The sequence below is a fragment of the Manis pentadactyla genome, chromosome 19 (genome assembly GCF_030020395.1).
Source record: "Manis pentadactyla isolate mManPen7 chromosome 19, mManPen7.hap1, whole genome shotgun sequence".
Lineage (NCBI taxonomy): Eukaryota > Metazoa > Chordata > Mammalia > Pholidota > Manidae > Manis > Manis pentadactyla.
In genome coordinates this window covers 16130069-16152047 of record NC_080037.1, presented here as the reverse complement: position 1 = coordinate 16152047, position 21979 = coordinate 16130069, and the positions used below count along the sequence as shown (strand labels likewise).

Sequence of the window (21979 nt, the reverse complement as noted above, 5' to 3'; positions counted from 1 at the left end):
GACAAGGGCCCAGAAGCCACAAGCAATAATCTATCAGCTAATCATAATTCCAGAGGGTAAGATAAATGTTCCCACAATGAATCATTGAAGTGTGAGCAGTTATCTCTTTAAAGCCTCACAACCTACTGATAGTGCTTTTTTTTCCTTGTCTCTATCTCTTGAGTGTATTCCCTTATCTTTTACCACCTCTTACCTTCTCTTTAAGCCCTTCTACTCCCTGCCTATTGTTTTCTCCATTTTCCTTATCACTTCTTTCTTAGATTAACCTGTAGGTACAAAAACGGAGATAATAATTGGATTACTTTTCATGGGGAAATAACTAACCTTTCTACTTCCTTCTGAGAGCAGAAACTTGTGTATCTGTAGAAATGCATATAGAACTTGAGATAAAAATTGTTCTTTACTAAACATTGTTTCTGAATTGTATCAGGTATAAAATTAGAAGTAAGAACTTAAAATGATGTTGGTCTATTTCCACATTAAAGGGTTATTTTGCATTTAGCAGGTGTTATATTTAGAGCAAAATGTAATCCATCACAGTAGGTCCATATATTTCTTGTCTCCACCTCCTAGTTTTTAATGCTTGAAATCATTGTGAAAAGCTTTCAAAATTGTTAGGACCCTTTAGATCATAAATTCTTGCTTATTATCCATTGGGGTAAAACTCCAGGACAGGAATGGATAGTTGTTTTGATATCAAATGTTTGTTTAGCATTTTATAGGAATATTACATTATTCAAGCAAACAGAACCATTAATGAGCAGAGAAGGGTTAGTAGTTGAAACAACTGCACCCTCTACCTCTCTGATCTGGAAAACAAAGAATTCTGTTTTAGGGTGTTAAATAATAATTAACCTTGAAGTTGGACTAAACTGGACTTCAATAGGCATTTAGAATTCTGGTCCCCAAAAGTGTGTTTGCTGGTCTGTTCTTCCCATAATTACTGAGGACAAAATGCCATGCTGTTTAAAATACTTTAATAAGCATGTATTTACAAAAACAGGTAGGAGGCATAACTATGAGGCAAATTCTTATTAGTGTCTTCCCTGGCTTTTGATTCTACCTCTGAGAAAGAGTAGAGGCCACATGTGTTGTTATTATGCATTCTCTGGCAAAAGTGAAGACTTGAGAGGATACAAAAGTGGTAGGTAACACTTAATGAGCACATGCTAAATTCCAGGTTGTATTAGAAGTGCTTTGTGCAATTTAATCCTCCCAGTAATCTTACGGTATTATGGAATTATTATTATGCTCATTACTAACACAGAGGGTCTGAGTAACTTGGCCAGGATCACAAAGCCAGAAAGTGACAGAAATTTGAACCCAAGAAAACTTGACTCTGGAACCTGGCCTTTTAACCACTGTGCTCCACTGCCTCCTTGAGGCATTCAAGGTGATACCCTTTTACCAAGAAGACTGTATAAAGTCCCTAGTACATAGTAAGATCTCAATAAACTTAGTGAATATTTACTTCTTGCCTATAGAGATGAAAGGACTCCACAAGAGTTATTTGATAGGAGAAAGTATCCATTTATGGTTACAAGGGTTAGTCTTACCTGTTATCTTCAAAAGGCTGCTCATCTGAGCGGTAGAAAGGAACTCCTCCCCTCCTACTATACTCAGGTTACTATACTGACCCCTACCCGATCTCACCAACCCCTCCCTTCCTACCTTCCTGGGCTTTGGGGGAATTAAAAGTAGCCCCTTACGAACAGCCAAGGAGCCGAAGGGATCAACTAAGCAATAGCAGTTCAACAGACTAAGTTATTATGGACAGAAGTGCGTATGTTTATTTTGGGAAGAGTTATAATTTATGGCTTTAGTTGTTTTCCTAGAAGGGTATAGACTTTTGCTGCTCTATCTGAATCCATTTAACTTCAGGGAAGGCTGAAGCTGCATCCTCAGCGGAGCGTGGTGATAGAGGTGATCGGCCATGTTCCAAAGCGGCATTGTCGCTCAGGAGTTCACGTTCGCCCCTCCTGCTCTGTTCTGTAATTGCCCCAGGTGTAAGAATATTCGCTTTTCCTCCCTTTGTGTATAGCTAGATTATTGCCAGTTCTCCAACTGAACTCAGAGGGATGCCAACTTGGTGGAATGACTAGCCCCACAGTAGCTCCTCTTGACTCTATTTTCCTTTGTCTCCGAATGGTAGCTGGTTGTCTAACACCTTTCAAGTTGCTTCCATTTGAAACTGACCTCGTCATAGAAAGGAATCTGCTAATGCTGATTTATACATAATTTTCACATAATTTTCAGAATTATTCAGAAGTGGTTTAGAACAATCCCTTTATTTCCAGAGTTTCCTGATGTACATTCATGAGGGGGGAGGGAGGCACACGTTTAAGGGAGATCAGAATATGCTGGGGTTAGAAGTGTTGAACAGTTTTATTTTGTGCAAGATTCCCAGAGGCTTTGACATGACAATGGGAAATGTGAATCTGTAAGAGAACAATAGAGTAAGTACCAAGCATCTCCCAAACTGACTTCATCACAGCATCCTTGTTTGCCGGACATATTCTGGTACCAGTGTTTCTTAGAAGTACACAGTTGGTAAGAATATACATGACAGATCCTGACGGCAAAATCCTCACTACCACTATGGCCTTGAGTGAAGCCCTGACCTCTCTGTACCTCAGTCTCCTCATCAGCACAGTAGAGATGAATAGGGTTGTTGTGAGATTAAATGACCATATATACTCTATCTATCCCACATTACTAATATGCATTAGCTATTGTTATTGAAACTTTATTCAGCCCTCTGTTTACTAATGATATAAGCCCCATACACATGTGAAGTATAAATGCTGAAAGAAGACTCCTTGACCTATTTATAATAAAAGGAACATCTGAACTAGGGAATGATAGAGAGGCTTTGAGTTGGGGGAAAAACAGTTTTCAGTTTAAATCATCTGTCTTGGTCAGTATGGGCCAGAGTTGTGCTGAAATGAAAATGGGATGACTTTGGTTAACAAAAAGTAGCTAAAAGAAAAAGGGAAAAGGGAACAGTGGCAAGAATTATTCTTGTACTTATCTAATCTGGACTAGGGTGAAATAGAAAATGTCAATTTATGTGTAGTGTATAATAACTTAGACATCAAACACTTAACATTCCAGCTTCCTGGATGTATGCTATGGAAAGAATGAATTGGTTACTAATGTCTAGCTGGGGAAGACGGTGAAGAGAAGGCCCCATCAAGAAATCGCTTAAACAGCGGTTAAGAAGATGCCCCTTCATTCATTCAGACAGTAAGACAAATGAATGTTCTTTATTCTCTATGTAAAAAAGAAAGATGGAGCTCTGTTTTCAGCATTCACAGTCAAATGGAAGATTAGACTGTGAACACAACCCCTCATAAAATAACATTTAGAACAGATATACTATAGCATAGTGTTATGGAATCTCAGAAAATGATTCCACTAAAAAGGTAAGAGGTGAATCTTAGATTGGAAGGCATGTCTCAGGGCTGGTCTGGCTCTGGCCAAACTGATGCTCATTCACAGAATGTGTGTGTGTGTGTGTGTGTGTGTGTGTGTGTGTGCAGGCGTGCAACACAGGAGGGAAGACTTCATTCTAGAGCAAGTGATTCAGTTTGGGAGGCTGCGGGTGAGCCACACCAAGTTAAAAACGGGAGGCTTGATAGCTTGTCCTTCAACAGAGGGATCCAAAATGACTATATAAAGTAAATACCATAAATCACTGTTGTCAGGGCGCACACTCCACCTCCTCCCTCCCTGCCCCACCGCCGCCTTCATTTCCACACCCCCTCAACGGTTCAGGGAGAGCTCGAGGTCTAAGTAAACGAGAGGACTTCTGACTGTAATCCTAGCACGTCACTTTGTTGAAGGCAAACACGTGGTTCAGAGAGAACTTATAAATCTCTCCTCCCAGGCAAGATCGTGATGTTATCTGCTGGCAGCAGAAGGTTCGCTCCAAGAGGAGCTCCAGAAGCTCCCGAGGAGAAAGAGAGAGAGACAGAGAGACAGAGAGACCGAGAGAGGCAGGAAGGGGCGAGAGCGCAGGTGAAGGCGGCAGGGGAAAGGACAGGAGACCGTAGCGTAACGGTCCGGGGAGCCTTTCGGGACAAACCGAGGGGCTCTCTGGCCACAGGAAGGAGAAAGGAGAGGGTCTATTGCAGGCTGCCAGGTGTCTTCTACCCTCAGCGAGCAGGTCCAGGAGGGAGAGAAATCAGGAGAACGGGGAAAGGGTGGGAGTCCAAGGGAAACCCTGCGGAGCCCCCTTCGGAATAATCCCCCCTGGTGAGCGCGTCCCGGGGGCTGACAGCAACGGCGGCGGCAGCTGGGCGGCTGGGGCCGGGGTGGCGTCCGGAGCGCGAGGAGCAGGAGGAGGGCGCTGGAGGCCGGACGCGCTCGCGAGCGGCGGCGGCGTGGAGTAAGCCGAGGGGCGGCGCGCGCCGGCCGGCGGAGGCCAGAGCGCAGCTCCGGGAGCGGATCCTCGCCGCCTCTGCAGCCTGCGCGGCCGCGGCCGGACCCGAGCGAGGCCTGAGCGCCGTGCGGAGCGCACCCGCCTCCCCGCGGCGCGCAGGGCTCGCCCCCCGCGCGCGCACACGCGCCCGCGCACACGCACACTCACAGACACACGCTCACACACGTGTGCGCTCCCCCGCTCCGCGGCCGCTGCAGCTCCTGCTCTCAGCGCCGCAGTGGAAGGCAGGGCCGAGCCGCTCCTTCTTTAAATATATAAATTACAGCCCGGGCCAGCCTCGGCGGCCCACGTTAGAGCGCTCCCGGCGCCCCTCCCGCCGGGCCGCCGGCTGCCAGCCCCGGGACCTTTTCATCTCTTCCCTTTTGGGCGGAGGAGCCGAGTTCAGATCCGCCACTCCGCACCCGAAACTGACACACTGAACTCCGTTCCCTCATCTTACATTTATTTCTGCCTAATAGCTGCTCGCCTCTTTTTTTTTCTCCCCACCTCGTCACTCCAAGAAAACTTTTTCTTACTCCCCAAAGTTAGGTTTCCCCCTGCGCATCGTGTATTAATATTTCCACTTTGGGAACTACTTGCATTTTCTTTTTAAGGGAATTCAAGCAAGATACCTTTTTCTTTGGACATTGACTTTAGTTTGTTTGCAAAAGTTTCGCATTAAAAAAAAAAATTACCTGGTCAGTACTTTGAGAGTTGTGGGTTCATTTTTTTTTCTTAAATTTTTTACTTCTTTTTTTGTTTTTTAAACTTTTTCCACCGTAAAAAAAAATGCACTACTGTGTGCTGAGCGCTTTTCTGATCCTGCATCTGGTCACGGTCGCGCTTAGCCTGTCTACCTGCAGCACGCTCGATATGGACCAGTTCATGCGCAAGAGGATCGAGGCAATCCGCGGGCAGATCCTGAGCAAGCTGAAGCTCACCAGCCCCCCAGAAGACTATCCTGAACCCGAAGAAGTCCCCCCGGAGGTGATTTCCATCTACAACAGCACCAGGGACTTGCTCCAGGAGAAGGCGAGCCGGAGGGCGGCCGCCTGCGAGCGTGAGAGGAGCGACGAGGAGTACTACGCCAAGGAGGTTTACAAGATTGACATGCCGCCCTTCTTCCCCTCGGAAAGTAAGTAGTGCTTTTTGCTTACATTCCCCGAGGCAGAGCGCTGAGCGAGGGTCTCAAAAGCGCAACAGCTGCAGGGATCGCCCTTCCCTCTCCGGGTCCCCGTTTTTTCCCGTTCACTTCTTCTGTCCTGCGTCCCACCCACCTCCCTTCCAGTTGTGTGCTTGAGAACCGTAGGCTCTACAACGTTGACTTTCGACGTTGTTTTCTCTATTTCTCCCTTCCCCCAACGCCTCAGTCCTTTATAAGGTGTTATTCTCAGTTTCTCTTCCTTGAAATTCTTTGCTGGGCCACCAGCTAATGAGTCAGCCCTCCTCTGTCAAGCTAGAGGCGCTCCCTGGGGCAGAAATGACCTGGGAAATCTTGGTAGGTTTGTTTTCTTTGCTCTGGTGCACGAAGGGTTAAAAAAAAGTGGCTCCGAACTAGCCTCTGCGGAAGGCGCCCCTTTGCGCGCCGACCTATCAGCTGGTTCCCCAAGCCTTCCCTATTGTCTCTAACTCCCCTAAAAATGTCAGCACCGCCGGGCGAAACCAGATTTGAACACCCCTAGAAAAACCTACCTCTTAATCCTCAGTTCTTGAACTTATTGCCACAGATAGGTGTTTACATTCCCCAAAGGCGAGATCTTGTCACCTCCTCTCCTTTGGATTTCACCTGGAGAAGTGGAAAGGACAGCTTCGTTTCTATGTTTAGAAGGGTTTTACTTCATGTTATTTTCCAGAGTCCTCTCAGACCTGCCTTCCTGAGATCGCTGGTGTAGCAGATCATTTTTCTTAGGGGTTTAGCCTGTATCTTTCTCACTCTTGAGCCCTCTGCTGCCTGCCCCTTCCTAGGCTTCCTGCCTTTACTTCCGTGCCTTCCTAAATCTCAGAGTAGGAGACAGCCGTTTTTTTCTCTTTTTTTTTTTCTGGCATCTCTGAGGACAGTGTCCTCAAAACCAGCAGGCATACAGTAGCCATGGGAGTGAAATGATTTATTGTGCAGCTCTTTTGGGAGAAGGGAAGAGGACAGTTTAGCTAGCTTAGATTAATCTCCAAGATCTTTAAAAAAAAGAGAGAGAAAAGAAAAGCATCTAGTGATACCTGAGAGGGTTAAATACCAGGAAGAAGAAGAAAAAGGAAAAAAAAGAAAGCTTCAACCTTTGCGTATTCCAAATCCCAAATCGTAAACTTTTCATTGGTTGCCCATTTCTCTCCTCCCCTTTCCATGCCCTATATACTTGCTGGCTGCCTTCACACAATCTCCGTGTTTTGCCTAAATAGATAATACAGCCATCTTGGTAATTTTATCCTAGAGGTTCTCATTGCAGGAGGGTGCTTTTATTTTTTGATATTTATTTTTAGTTTGACAAGTGGTAGCTTTCTGACTTGCCATGTCTTGTACTTGATGGTCTCAGGATGTCAGCGGATGTACCTAACTCCAGTCTTCCTGGAGACCTTTCTTTTGCTGCAGCTTCTCATCTTCTTGTTCAAGAGCAGGGGCAGACGCTGGAGATGCCGGCAGGCAGGAGGCTTTTATTAGTAATTATGGCACCATTCACCACAGTGATGATAAATACACTCCACCCTGGTTATTCCCCTCAGGAAGTAAAGCTTTCTACCTGGGGTGGCGCCAAGGAGACATTAGGAAAGAAAGCTCATTGTAATTCGTCCAAAACATTGCGACCCAACGGGGAGTTGAGTCACTTTGCTTTCTCTAGCACGTGCCTCAGTTCTACTGGCATCGGGGCCGGCAAGCAATGTGTTACATAGAACACCAACTGGTCATTCTTTCAGTGTTTACCTGCAAAAGCTGTAATTGCCAGCATTTTTTTTTCAGAAAGGTCTTATCTCAATCATTAGATAGGTGTGGAGAGAGCGAGTTCCCCAAGGGGGTGTTAATTCCTTGTTCTTCCCAGCATATTTCAGTCTAAAGAGCAAAAATGATCCAACCAGGATCACGGTCATCACCACATTTGAAAATTTTTCAGATTATTGGAATTTCAGAGGAGGGCATCTAAGATGAGTTGCATGGATTCTCTTTTCCATCCCACCCCCAGCCACCAAATAAATTAAAGCCTCTTACTTAGTTCAGTATAAAAAAATATACTATCATCAGCTTTCACACAAAGAATACAGGCTTCTTAGAGCCTGTGTTGCATATGAAAGTTTAGGAGCAGAAAACCGTATTAATTGCAGATCTGATACTGCTGTGCAGGGACTGTGGATGATTTTATAGAAAGTAGGTTAACTGATTTTCCAGCACTTTCTAGTTATACTGGAATATAGTGAATCCTTCCAAAAAAAATGGAAGAAAAGAAGAAATCACTCCACCATATTTTTAAAGAGCAAACTGAAAGTACAGCATTGGCCTATATACCAACTTTCCCTCTTGAGGACTTTTCTGTGCCTAACTTTGACTCAGCTCACTGAAGTGGCTGTGGGGAGGGAGTGTGCCTGCTGTTTCTTGCAGTGAAACCGGCGAAGGGAGGGTCAGAAGCCCCAGAGATGAAGGCATGGGAAAGATCACTGGTTCATTTTTTTACCACCAACTTATTAGCGTTCAGGGAGTGACTTCAGCTCAAATATTACAAATATGCTCTAATTATACTCAATGAGCTATATATCATTACGGATTGCTGATAGCCCTTTGTGGGACATTTTATACAGTTCAGACTAAATATTTTTAGCAATGTGGAGATGTAAAAGTAAAAATATAAGAGATATTGTATATGCCCTCAGGCATATTTTGTCTTAAATATTATCCTTGGCCCAGTATACTACATAAATACAGTAAATATGAATAGAACTGGCCGGGTGCCAATCTGCTAGGATGAGTTTTAGTCAAGAAGGTATTTATGGGATATAAATAATACTGTGTCAACATTTAAAGAAGGGGCCTGATTAGTTTTGAATTTATTCATATTGATCTTTTCACATGCTGTTAGTTTAAGGCTCAAAGTGGAGTTATGCTAAGGTTTACCGATAGTTTACCCAGTGGGAATTAGTGGATGTCTAGTCCTTTTGACAATTCATTTGATGTTCATGGCACCTCTGTTCAAAAGGCAAGGTACACAGCTTTAGAAATTTTGAAAGAGTGATTCCATTAACTATGGTGAGATTCCAAATGATTCACAGCTAAAATCTGTAGAGGTTTGGGCAGTCAAAAAATGGAAGAGATAAAAGGCTTTATTTTCCATCTTTCTTCTTGCTTTTTCATTGTAGCAAATCAGGCACATGCGGTTCTAACTGCCAGGTTTTTACCCCCACAGCTGCTCAGGGAACATTTGGCAACATCTGCAGACATTTTTGGTTGTCATGACTGGGAGGGGTGCTACTGGCATTTAGTGAGTAGAGGGTTGGGCCAGGACTGTTCCTGGGCAGGAGGCTAGGGCTGTTGTCGACCATCCTAGAATGCTCAGGATGGGAACCACCCCCCACCCCACAAACACATAAACAGAAGAATTATCCAGCCCCAAACTTCAGTAATGCCCATGTTGAGAAGCCCTGGTAACTCTGGTATTTATTTGGGTTATTGAATTCTGCTCGAAGTACCATTTAAAAAAATAATAACCTAAAAATAAAAATATCCTCATAATCAAAAGGACATTAAAATGAGAGAATTGAATAGAAAGATCATCAGAAAGTTATCTTAATTAAGTGGGAGTACCAATTGGACTGTTTTGTATGGTATATACTTTATTAGGATGATCTTAAGGCACTCAAATCAGAGGCAGGAAAACTTCCCATTCATTTAGCCTAAGTAATGGTGTTGCCCCACCCATCAGTAACTTCAGTCAGGAGTCATGTGATGCTAGTCAGAACAGAGAAAAACGAAGGGGGAAATTATCTTAGATATTCTTTGCAAGGAAAATAAGCAGTTCATTACTGAAGCGTGAACTCTCCAAGCTAGGCAATCAAAGAAAGTAAATAATCGTGTTGGTTTATTCTATCGTATTGAATTAGATAAACTAAAATACACAGCCTGAATCATCACCGTGAGGTTTCCTTTGTAATTGTTTCACATGAATGTTAAATATTTAATACCAAACAATCTCCTTTTTCTATTTCCCCTGTAATTTTCCACGTGAAATTTGGAATGTAGAATGAATACCAAGAGCATTATGACTTTTAGGGAATGTGACCTAAGATTCTATTAATGGATATGCCTCTCTGTATACAAATTGCTGGACTGCTGGCCAATTGCCCACTGAAGGAAAATATTGGCAATTGCTGACACATAGTAGTATTTGGCTTTATATTCAGGGATTTTAATTTTTAAGATGATCTGTGTGTGTGTGTGTGTGAGAAAGAGAGAAAGAGGGAGAGAGATCAAAGACAGACCTGAACCCCTGGACTTCCACAGTGATTCCGTTATTAATACACAGCAGACCAAACTTTAATTCCTGCATTTTCATTGCATCATTGCTTGTACTAACTGTAATGCCTAATTGTGTTTATATTTAACTTAGGCCACGTTCCCTTTCAGGATTTCCTCTTTTCTTTCTTTTACTTTACAAAGAGTAGGAAAAACCCTCAAAGAACTATATTGTTTATAACTGAAGCAGTCCGGCAGTCTTTGTTGCCAAGTGAGGCCAGCCTGCTTCAAGCTGCTCCTGAGGAGCCCCCGTCCCCAGAGGCTTGGCTTCTTGATGCTGGAGGGGCAGGTGGGGACCCCTCGACCTTGCAGAGGGACCTGGAGCCCTCTGTGTCTCCACAGCGACCCCTGGGGTCTACTCGCGGAGCAGCACTTTCTGAATCACGACTTTTCCCTGGTGAAAAGATGCTGATGTAACCGAGTCACAGCATCTTTCATATAAAGATATGAAAGAATGACAGATCATTTTTCCTAGAGGAAACTGAGATGTGAAAAAAGGGGTAGTGACTCACTGCTGATCCCACATCAAATCTGGGTTAGAACCGAGGAGGTCACTGACTCCTAGGCCTTTGTCCAGAGATTACAACACATTTCAGGCTGCATTTTTAGAAGGTTAGGGAAAATAAACTGGAGGAGCCCGGCCCTGGGTGCGATGTGCAGGCCTTCCCCCAGGAGACGCTTGGGCCCAGCCCCTCCCTCCCCTGCGGCCACTCCCGCCCGGCCTTGTAGGGTCAGGAGTAAGGTGAACAGCAAGCAGCGACTGCAGGGGAAAGCTCTGAAGATGGCCCTTTGTCTGTTCTGATGCAGCATTTCCGGTACTGATGGGGCCTGAACCATTTGAATTCTCCAGATGTGCTTGCTCTACTCAGGCAGCCCGTCTGCTGAAGGGTGCACGCCACTTCGCAGATTCTCAACAGCTTGAAGAAATGTGCCTCGGGCTGAGATATAAACACATGTTCCCATTGTCATTTTGGAACCATATGGTGTGCTTTTGTTTTGTAAACAAGGATAGGTTTTAACCTGGGAATTCAGGGTTCTTCAGGTATTTTACATTTACTAACATGCCAGGGATTCTTCACTGGGTTCTTTTAGAGGGAAAAGCTTGCTGTTGGTCATTCATTTAGGAGAAGTTCACACCGCCCTGCAACCACACATGCGTTTGGGTGGCTGTCATCTGTTTTGTTTCTTTCCTAACCTCTGACACGCGGAAGTGGGTGTTGAACGGCCCTGTGCTGTGACTGCGCCTTGCTTACCGGATTGGCTCGGTGGCCTTGACTTCGCATAAACCTCCTCCTCGACCTCTGTTCCACATTCTCTGAATTGCCCTCGCTACTCTGGAATCGGCGAGCAAGGCCGCCAAGTTCACCTGACCAGGCCTCAGTTTCCTCACTCGTAAGGAGGAAGGACTGATGTTGGCATGTGTCAAGAAGCACGTGGCTCTGCTTCGGGCACGTAGGAGGTCCTCTTTTCATTCACGGCAGCTGTTATTCATTGACTCCCAACCACCACTGGTTTTAAGATGCACCATTAGTTCATGTGCCACTAAGACAGAAATACCACTGACAATGAGCAACAATGTGCCACTGGTTAGATAAGACATACTGAAGAGAGATATTTTAAAAATATTAAAATGTGATTAAAAGTGATGTTCTGGGAACATCACTGGCACTTTCTGGAAATGTGATGGGAACATCACATTCTGCGATGTCCTGGCATCTCCAGCTCATCTTTTCTTTGTAAGTTCCACTCAGCGGGTCCGTTTCCCTTGCTCACTATGGTTAGTGTTTAGGTGACCTTCGCCCCTTAAGGGGCTGGGTCCAGAAACTCGCAGGGCTGGTGATTCACCAGGTCTAGCACTATCTAGTCCTCATATTGGAAGCCTTGAGAACAGTCTTCTTAGGGAAAATTTCTTAGTTCAGAACCAGGACCTTTCAGGGTCTGGTCCTTCTTCCTTGCTCATCCCACCTCCCACTCAATCCCTGCATGAGGGTTGTAGCCCGATGCCACCTCCTTATAAAGTCACCTTTGACTTTCCTGGTCACATTCAGTTGGCTCATCCTCTGCCCTCTCACAGTACTTTGTCTTCTCTAACCACATCTTTTCTCTTTTGCTGTTGGTAAAATTCTGGGCTGTCTTCTTCATCGGTTTGCACACTGCCTCAAAACAGGAACTGACTCTTACCAAAACTAGCACATTGTATCGGCTTAATAAAGAGGGAAAGATTGAACCACCAGAAGAAGGATCTATGATTTCAAAGCATCAGCACCAGGAGATGTAGGGAGATGAAACCTACTCACCTTCGTTACCAGAGAAAATGTGCCTGATGGATCAGATTGCTGTACTACAGACAACACACGGCTTCTCAGAACCATATATTCCCTGTCTTCAGTTTTACAGATAATACTGAAAATGAGGGTTATAATGATGATGATGGAAGCTCACTTTCACTAGAGACTTACTATGTGTCAAGCATAGTTTTAAATAATTACATGTATGTATTCATGTAATGCTCACAAGGAATCCAGTAAGGGCCATACTTGTATTTACCCTTTGACCTATGAGGACATGCATATAGCTATTTTATCAATAATGTCTTGTTGAAAATAAGGCTTTTAGTTACCACAAATAACAGAGGCCCTAAAATAGAGACCCCAGGAGATGGAGAGCATGGCTCTTCTTGCCCTCTTGCAAAATGAGGCAGCACATCCACAAAAAAGTGGTGACTCTCCTCTCCTACCAGGAATTACATTCATAAGCTCTGAATTCTTTCCCTACAAAGGGAAATTTACCCATGAGGCTTTGCATACAACCCTGGATTTTTTTTCTTGCCTTTTAACACATTTGGCTGTTATCTCTGTGTGTGGTTGATACAAAAATGATGATTTATTAAGTTCCTGGTTTTAGTCTTTAACTACGACCATTTTCTTCATGCAAGTTCTGATAAATTTGATGGGTAGGAGATTAATCGTGTCTCTTACCCAGAATGAATTTCCTTGGGAAGGCAGGATGGTGTTTACAATGAGCATGGGCTTTGGGGCCAGACAGACCCAATACGTCAAAGAAGGAGCATAAATAAAAGAGAGTCACGCCAAAAGAATCTCAGAGCCTGAAAGGCAAGAGGTAGCTTCAAAGACTGGAAGTCCTACTCCAGGCCTGTGGCAGTTGTTAACAAGTGGTCTTGTTTGGTTAGCAGCTCGTCTTTCTCAAGGCAAGTTCTGAAACCTGCCTCATTTAAGTTGCTTCTTGCTGAATTCACATCTTGGCTCTGCCAATATTGACTTTGTGGCTGGGTTGAAGCCCCTTCACTTTCACTTAATCTGGCCTCAGTTTCTTCATTTGCAAAGATGAAGAAATTAATTCCTGCTCTCTAGGGCTGCAAAGGACTGCCAGTGACCTCTGTAATGAAATACCTACAGTGTGGCTGCTTCTGGCACTTAGTAGGCCTGCTTTGCCTGGCAGCATCCTTCACCGAATCTCAAACACCGTTGATTTTGAGGCAAGCTATTATTTTACGTGCCACTAAGAAAGATGTATCATTGCCAGTCAATTACAGCATGCCTTCGATTATAACAAAGAATATAGATTTGAGGGAATACTAAAATAGAAGAAAAATGTAAAATCAGTGAAATCACATAAATATTTGTGGAATGAAAGGAGTCCAAGAGCAACATAGAAAATAACATTAAATGAAGGCATGATGTCTGCCTTCAGAAAACTTTTCTATTTAGTAAACTTTAAGAGCTGCCAACTGATAACATCTACCTGCAGAACTGAAAGCAGAAGGCGTCCACGTCATGTCCTCGTCCCAGCCAGAGCATCTCACCGTGCCTGTTCAGTGCATTAATTTCCAGTTTTGACTTTCTTCAAGATGTTACCAATTGTTTCAATGGGTGTATAAATGTTTAGGGAGAAAATATTTAAATTGTTTTAACTGATCTCTCTGAATGTGCATATGTCACATAGCACTCTCCTCTACCTTTCTGGATCATAGAGACGGAAATCTAAGAGAGCCTGGAGAGGATGTTTGTCTAAGGCCCACATGTAGGGGGTGCGTCCGTAAGATGTGCTCTGGGGACCTGTCCAGCCCCTCCTCGCAGGTCTCTTGTCATCCCCCCTGGTGAGGGTCTCTTTTGAGAAAGAAGCCAGGACATTTGGAGTCAAGCCTACACCTCGTCAGGCAGCCATGGTTAGACACAGGTAGACTTTATTTCACCCCCATCACCAAGCCCGGCCACAGCAGTTTCTTAGCTGTCAGGTGATTCATTTTTGTTTTTGTTTTTAAAAAGGCCTTGGCAACAGAATGACATTAGGGGCTAGAAGCCTCAAAGAGGAAGATGGATGAGAGGAAGGGGAGAGAGGGTGGTCAGGTGTCACCATAAAGGGTTTGAAGAGGAAATGAAAACTTGGGTGGTGATATGAGAGAGGAGAGACTGCGCTAGGCCTCGGGTAGTCGTCCACAGCACAAGATGTCTCTGCATGAGGGAGGGCCTGGATTTCCTGGGGCAACCGAGTAAACCCACTTGACTGGTGTGAGAAAACATTGCTGTCCAGGAGGAACTGAATTTACTAGATTCAGCATCTGTTAGAAGGAGGGAAAGCCGCGTAGGGCTGAGAAAGCTACTCTTTATGGACTAGGACCATTCCTGTATCCTCTCAAAGGAGCTCTTGGCTAGGTTACTGCCTGATAAGTCGGAAGTGTGGGGCTTAGATGTTCCCTTAACCACAACGATTTAAAGAACTTGAGGCCAATGGAAAATGCTGTGTGGATGCTGTGAAGCCCAAACCTTCTGAAAATAGTTTGCATCCATTTCCAGCCTCCCCAGGCAGCTGTTTGCTCTCACTGTGGCATGTTCCACATGTCTCTGTTCACAGGGAGAATGTCAGGCCTTCCTAGCTGCCTGCATGTGGGTGATTATAAAGCAGACCGTTCCCTGAAGAGACACTGTGTTTCTGAAAGAAGAGTCAGGGAGCAGCTCTTTGAGAATAAGGTTGTTTTTTCGGAGACGTTGTTTGTTTCAGGAAATATTGCAGCATCTTTCCAGTCTCAGGAAAGAAAAAGAAAACTGTTGTTACTTAGATCTTGGCTCCGGTGGTTTGGCTTTCCCTATCTAGCCGACACCACACTGATAAATACCACATCTGTCTTGACAAGCTAGTTCCCAAATAACTACTCATTCATAACTTTAAGCTGTTGTAAGAATCCTTATTTGTTACCTCATCCTGTGAACGAGAATTCAGAGTCTGGTTTTGAGAAAGAGATTCAATGACCACAAGCCCACTGGTCTCTACAAATCTACAAGGAGGCACTACCCAAAAGATACTACTGTGTATTTTTTTTTAGTGCATTTTAAGAGCACCAAGATATGTATTGCTGGAAAAACTATACATGGGAATTTGGGGGGAAATGTAATTTAATTTTTAAGCTTGGCTTCCATTCAGTATTGGTAATTCAATGCTTCTTAGACCAGATTCATCAGAGATTAATCTCTCTATACCAGACTCCTGTTTGGAGCTCTGATTCTGGTTTGATCATATATTTCCCTATCCACTGGCTTAGTCTCCTTTTCACTTCTGCTTTGACATCTTAATGACAATACCAAGTAGCAAGTTGTTTCTTGTTGCTTTATAATAAAGTCTTAGAATTAAGTTGGTGGCTGAGACAGTCCAAAAAACGAAAAACAAACGAAAGTGGATGACTTGTTCTGATTCTACTTTAGAAGGAGACAGAAGCCCCCACAGACTGACGACCCTTTGATGCAGAAGATGAGTTATTTGGTAAAAGAAGCACCCCCTCAGAGGTGTGTCAGGGCGTTCGGTGGAGAAATGTTTCCACATCCAAGCTCATACCTTGGCATCTTGGGCTTGGAGGTTAAGGAGAGAGAAGCAGGTAGGAGCGTGCCAGAGCTCCTGGCTTTTCCCCAGAAGTCGTTGGGCAGAACCGAAGCTGAATCACAGCCATCTTCTCAGGTTCTGGAACATCTGTTCTCACATTTAAATATGTATCAAAAAAATCATGTTGACTTGAATAGTAATTTAGTTATTCATTTGTACCTCCTCATAGTACCAAGCCTTAGACTGTTAAGCATATGAACCAAAGTCCCGTATCAGATCCATGAACTAAATCTTGAACTGCCACTTCTCCACCTACTAAGCTTGTGCTTTTCTCTTCCATAGAATGAGGTAACAGGTGCCAGTTTGCCTTGGAGAGAGATATAGTTCAGAAGGATCCCACTGTCAGAAAGGATCACCATCGATCATGAAGCTATGTGTGTAGAGTCATGTCTCATTTCATTAATTCTTTGGCACTAGCACGTGGATTCTAGAAAGAGGGTCTGGAGCCAGACTGACCCCAAGTCATTATACATCTGGTATCAGCAGTTTGCCATCTCTCTGTAACAGTTGCTGGGAATTCTCTATGTACAGTAGAAACCCATAGTGTATAATGTTGGGAAGATATGAAGGCACCGACTTAGGAATTGCTTTAGGCCTGAGAGAGATGTTTCTCCAAAGGGTTTGGGAAGGATGGAGGCAGGGACTAATTTGACATGGACTTTCCTTGGACATTTTTAATGACATTTCGTTCTGCTCAAGATACCATTGCAGCAAGAATGGCTCTATCTTTTGCTTATAAACATGTTCATACTACATAAAACCGCTTCTTACTCAGAACAGATACCTTTTGAGGGGATAGTTTACCCTTGATCTACCTGCTTGGATTGTTTGGAGATCAAATGAGATTTTCATACAAGGGATTTGTAACCTGTAAGTCATAAAGGTCTGGACCAGTGGCTCTCAAGTTTTACCAGGCAGAAGGATCACCTGTATCAGGTGTAGTGCCCATTATAAAGGCAGAGTCTCAAACTTTTGTCCCCCTACTCTCCACCCAGATTTAGTTTCAGTAGTTTTAAGGTGAGCTCCAGAACCCTGCATCTTGTAACAAAAACAGGTGATTCTTGGGCAGGTAGTTCAGAAACACCTTCTAGAAACACTGTGCATTTTTGTTTTATTTTGTTGCTTTTTTTCTTATCAGTCATCCCAGGCAGAAAGAACCCCAGAAGTTTTCTAGTTAACCCATGCAGATTCTTAATGCCAGGTTTGTCTCTGTCTTCTGCCTTAAGTGAGTGATGGCCCTCTATTACCAATTAGTGAGTGCCCAAGTACTTGTAAAAAGTAATTATTTCTTTAGGTCTGTTAATGTCTCAGATTTGCATAGGGTTTCACATTTTGTAAAGCATTTCACCCAAAGCCTCAATGATCAAAAAAACTGCATCCATACCATAGGGCCACTTCAAAAAAAAGTTTGAAAACTGATTTTTTAAGACCTAAGAATTGCTTTCTTTGGCCTAACTAATCACTATTAGTAGCACTTATATTTTCATGTAATACATGGTCTTCTGAGTAAATTGATCAACACCAGCGGGCTGTCTTTTGGCCCCACTTAAACACAAGCAACAGGAAAGGAAAGAAGGGATTTTAATATTGCAGCTTTACAGTAGAGTAAAAGTAAACCAAAGGTGCCTACTTGAGGACTACTTGCTGGAAATTGCAAATGACAGTAGGTAATCTTCCTCATTCCCACAGACTTCCTTTGAGCTGAGTGACCTAGGGCAGTTTCAAGGGATCTGGACCCCGTTAGGAGAATTGTCCCTCTTTTGCACCACAACACCCACTGGCCTGAAGAAGGTGCTGTTTCCCAGGAAAAGGAGTTAAATCCCCCCAAGAAATGCATAGGGCCATAGTTTAAAGAAAAAGTATTGCTAGCCAAGCAACTTCCTCTGCATATTCAGCCTTTCTCTGTTATATTCTTTGAGATTTTTATTTAAGATAACTTTCAGCATCTCTTTGTCGAGGTCAGATACGAACGAGAAGAATTTGTCTGATTTGCTAATCTTGTGACAAACAGATTATACCCAGCGTAGCTTCCTGTCTTTGCTGCCTGGTTATTTGGAGGAATTTTCTCCCCGTAAGACTGTGGAGAGGCTCTAAAAATAAACAACATGGTTGCTTATTGGTGAGAACATATGTGAACAGATGTCAGCTGGTCACAGCATATGGTGGCAACATGATAGCAGCATGTTGCAGAAACCTGGGTGCTGGGCTGTATCTTCCATGCCATGCAATCCATCCAGAATCCCAGGTCTCAAATAAAGCGGGTTCTGACTGGAAGGTGTAATGCACGCAAGTGTGAAAATAAGTCACTGGGATCTTGTTAATGGGCTGAATGGAGAGTAGAGACGGTAAGTTCAGGGTGTGGAACAAGTCTTCCTTATCCATTTTAAAACTGGGAGTTAAAAGGCACAAATCTGGCCCCCAAAAAAAGAGAGAAAGAGAGAGGAATCCACAAGGCCTTTGTCTTTTCTCAAAAGAAATTTTCAAGTCAGGTCTGAATAGGACCAGGGCAGCTTCTAGAAGACATGCCCTGGGTGAGTGGAAGGTTCAGGGATTTTAAATCTGTTTAAGGAGCTAGGAAAGAAGTATATTAATGTCAAGGCTAGAAGGCAGTCAGGGATTCATTTATCAAATATGTTAGATAATGAATATTATTACATCCCTTGATCACCTTTTATTTGTCAGTGTCTATTAAATGTATCATCTCATTTCAGTTTTGGAAAAGCCCTCAGGGATAATGTATCTGCTTCATCTTACAGAAACAGGCTTGGGAAAATCAAGGGACTTGCCCAAAGATTCACAGGAAATCAGTGACAGAGCAGGGGTTTCAATCTACCTCTTCTTATGCAAAAATCCTCCAAGTATCATTGACTCTGCTGCAGATAGGGTAATCTCTGAACACTCAGCAATGTTTATCTTTTCAGTTGGAGGTATTTGGGGGTTTGTTTTGTCTTACAAGAATATGGTAAGCAATGTACAAGATCTCATTGCTGTTACTTTAAAGAAATAGAAGTTCAAAATTCCCAGGTGTAATAATCACGGAAGATACGTTCAACCCATTTCAAGGAGCCCTAGATTTTTAACCTAGAGCTAAGCAGCCTCCAACCAATATACACCTGTATTTTTGACTCACTCAAGAGGGAGTTTTCATGCACAGGTTAGAACTGATGACAGGTGGTTTTAAGAAAACTGAATCTAGGCCAACCAAATGAAAAACTGAGTTTTATTCTTAGTAAGGAGGTAGGCTGTCTTTTATCAAAGGAGGTCAAGGCCTTTCTTATGTATCTATAATGTAAGTCAAGATATTTATTTCAGTGTATAAATTGTACATTGTTTAACACTAGAGCATGTTAAAGGGAAAACTGAATTCAGGAATCTGATTGCCAATTAAGGGATGCCAAAAAATCTGGGACTAGAATCCAGAATCTTCCATAGATCCTGTGTGTCTGATCCCTTGCCCCTGAGTAGTAGGGACCTTATATAGATTTCTGGGGGGATGATTAATACATTCAGGACGTCCCCCTTCTACTTTGAATCTTTGTATAGCTCTGTGCAAGGCATCTCCTCAGTAAAATAGCTAATGACTGTACTTTTTAAAACTCCTAGCTGTCTGCCCAGTTGTTACAACACCCTCTGGCTCAGTGGGCAGCTTGTGCTCCAGACAGTCCCAGGTGCTCTGTGGGTACCTTGGTGAGTACACTTGTCTGCTTTATACCTCGTTTGACGTAGTGTCCCTCTTTAGTGTTTGTCTGCTGGGGGGATCTTGTCAGAGGCCAAAGAGAATTCTGAAATGCAGCCTTGTAGCTGGACAGTCACAGAAGCGTCCCCGAGTGTTCAGTCAGAGTTTATATGAGAAAAACTCATGAATAGTTTTTGAAGTAATATGATGACTTGATTGCAATATGTGAAAGAAGGGACTGTGGGTATATGAGATATGTGTTCTGGGATTACAAAGCTATTTGAAATATTGATCTCCTAACCCCTCGGGAGGATGTGCTCTCGAGGGTTGAACAGTAAGGCCAGAATGTCAAGGGTCCTTTTCTTGTGTTTTATTTGTACTTATGTTCTTACTGATGGCGCACTGTAGTTGCTCAATTAACAGTTCTTGTACTGAACTGAAGGGGATGGAGATTTTTTTCTTCTTTGAAGTTCTGGGGGGAGGCCTGTGAGAGAGCTATGCCAATGCCATTATTTGTGGCCTTCATATTGTCATTTTTGGGTTGCATGAGAAAATGGACTGTCATGGGCAAGCCTTCTGCTGACTGGACCTGAGAGCTTGCTGCGTGCTCAGATTAAGCACAGACTCCTCAGATCCAGTGCCATGTGTTAGGACAGGGGACACCGAAACCAAAGGTCTTGCTCCTTTCTGAGTGGAACATTGGTCAACTCAGCCAGCTTTTATTGAGTGCCTGCTGTATGGTGGGCAATGAGAGCCCAGAAAACAATAGGACTTAGCAGATCCTGACACTCAGGGGACCATGTTGTCCTTGATCCTTGCTCCAGAAGAGAGGGAATGGACTCCCAGCCCTGGCAATGGTTCACTCTGCATTTTTTGAGGCCCTGTGGAGGTTTGGATTACATTGACTCTAAAGGTGGGGGAAAGTCCTGGATAGGGTCAAGGGAAATGCTTTTATTACCTGGATGTGTGATTCACTGGTATATCCTATCTGCAATTTATCATATGTCACTTTGCTTCTTTGGAATCAAGGAATCAAGGAATAAAATAGTTATTTGCAGGGATCTGAGATGGGGTTTCCTCAAAAAGAACTGATTCTATTGAGAATATACATTTATGTTAGTTCTGAATGCTTTGGAGTGGCTAGAAGCTGCTTTGTGAATAAAAAGTGTGAAAGGTTTAATTCATGTTGTTGAAGTTCCCTTTTGTGAGACAGATTATATTTTGTTTTCTATCTCTCAGGGTGTATTTTGTCTCACTACCTAGAAATCGAGAGTCATCTGATTTTCCCTCCACTAGCTTCTTGGAAAAGCAAAGGGAAGGAGGGTGAGAGAAGGAGAACATTTGCTGAGCACCCGCTGCATCCCTGGTGCTTAGCACACCCCATCCTGCCCCTCCCCATGCCGGTTAGTTGGGAACAGCCAGGAGGAGGGTCGCCGTTTTGCAGAAACTGGCTTGGAGAGGCAGACACACTGTCCTGGGTCACAGAGCTCGCGTGTGGCCGAGCCAGAGGCTGAAGTCGGGCCTGGCCTCGCTGCTGTCCGCCACACCACAGAGGCCCGGACATCTTTGCCTTCCTTTTGCTTTCCTTTTGGAAACCTGGCTCCATCATTTGATAATTTCCTTACCTACTATTTGGATTGCCGTAGTCCAAATTGCCATTTTCCTCCCACAGTCAAAAAGTCAGGAGGCCTACCCTGGTTCTTTGCGTGGTTTTCCTTCTCAGACACTCCTTCTCAGTTGGGGTTATTTTTGGTCATTGAAGTGCTGCAAGCTTACCTCTGTCTTTGGTGAAAAAACACTGGAAAGCCACCCTGCTCCTCAGCGAGTCTGGGAAAATCAGGAGTGTCTCCGAGGGTGTGGAGGGGAGATGGGGCCCAAGCTCCACCTAGATTCCGGTCCAGTGTGAGGTTCTTGCTTTCGGCCCGGCTTCCAGGCCTGTGGGAAAACCCTGCAGACCCCTTTCAGACCTTCCATGCAAGACTGCTGAGCAATGGGGCTCGGATTTTTTTTTTTGTGTCTCTGTTCTTAGAAATCGTAATTGGGTAAAAATGTAAGTGAGCGGATGCCAGGGGGCAAGTGTCCAGGGTCAGGGTGAATTTCTCCATGCTGAGTGTGATTCTGAACACTCGTTAAGTAGAGGCGGGCCTGTGCCAAGCGGCTCGAAGGCCATCCCTGTCACCTTGTGTGAACCGCCTCTCCATTCCAAGGAGAGCTGGGAGCCGCTGGGCGGAGCCTGGGGCCCGTGGCGCCTCTTGCTGTTCTCACTCTAACCTGGGTGTAGCTGATGACTACGTGTTCTGACACTGATGACTGGACTGGCAGCTCTGATACTTCATTAGCTTTAAATAAAATCCCCTGGACGATGAAATAGTCCTTGTCCCTCACAGCCCATGTGGCTGGCTGGATCATGTTTCTATTTTTTTTAAATTCCTTTTCCCCCCAAATATTGGTTTAGATGAGGTTTTTTTAGATGCCTGCCTGAAGCTTTCCCTAATAAAAT

At 44.0% G+C, this 21979-nt stretch overlaps 1 protein-coding gene across 3 annotated transcripts in view; it reads left to right on the top strand.

Moving 5' to 3' along the window:
• The first annotated feature begins 3905 nt into the window (after positions 1-3905).
• TGFB2 (transforming growth factor beta 2) overlaps positions 3906-21979 on the top strand; it is a 75096-nt gene continuing 57022 nt past the window's right edge. Inside the window, exons 1-2 of one of the 3 annotated variants that reach the window (XR_005033867.2) lie at positions 3906-5558; positions 19407-19490. Coding sequence is in view for 2 of the 3 variants with exons in the window: in XM_036931895.2 (XP_036787790.2) it covers positions 5213-5558; positions 19407-19490 (430 nt within the window). In the remaining variant the exon portion in view is untranslated. The remainder of the gene's footprint in view (positions 5559-19406; positions 19491-21979) is intronic. The other 2 variants (XM_036931895.2, XM_036931904.2) reach the window with 2 other exon arrangements.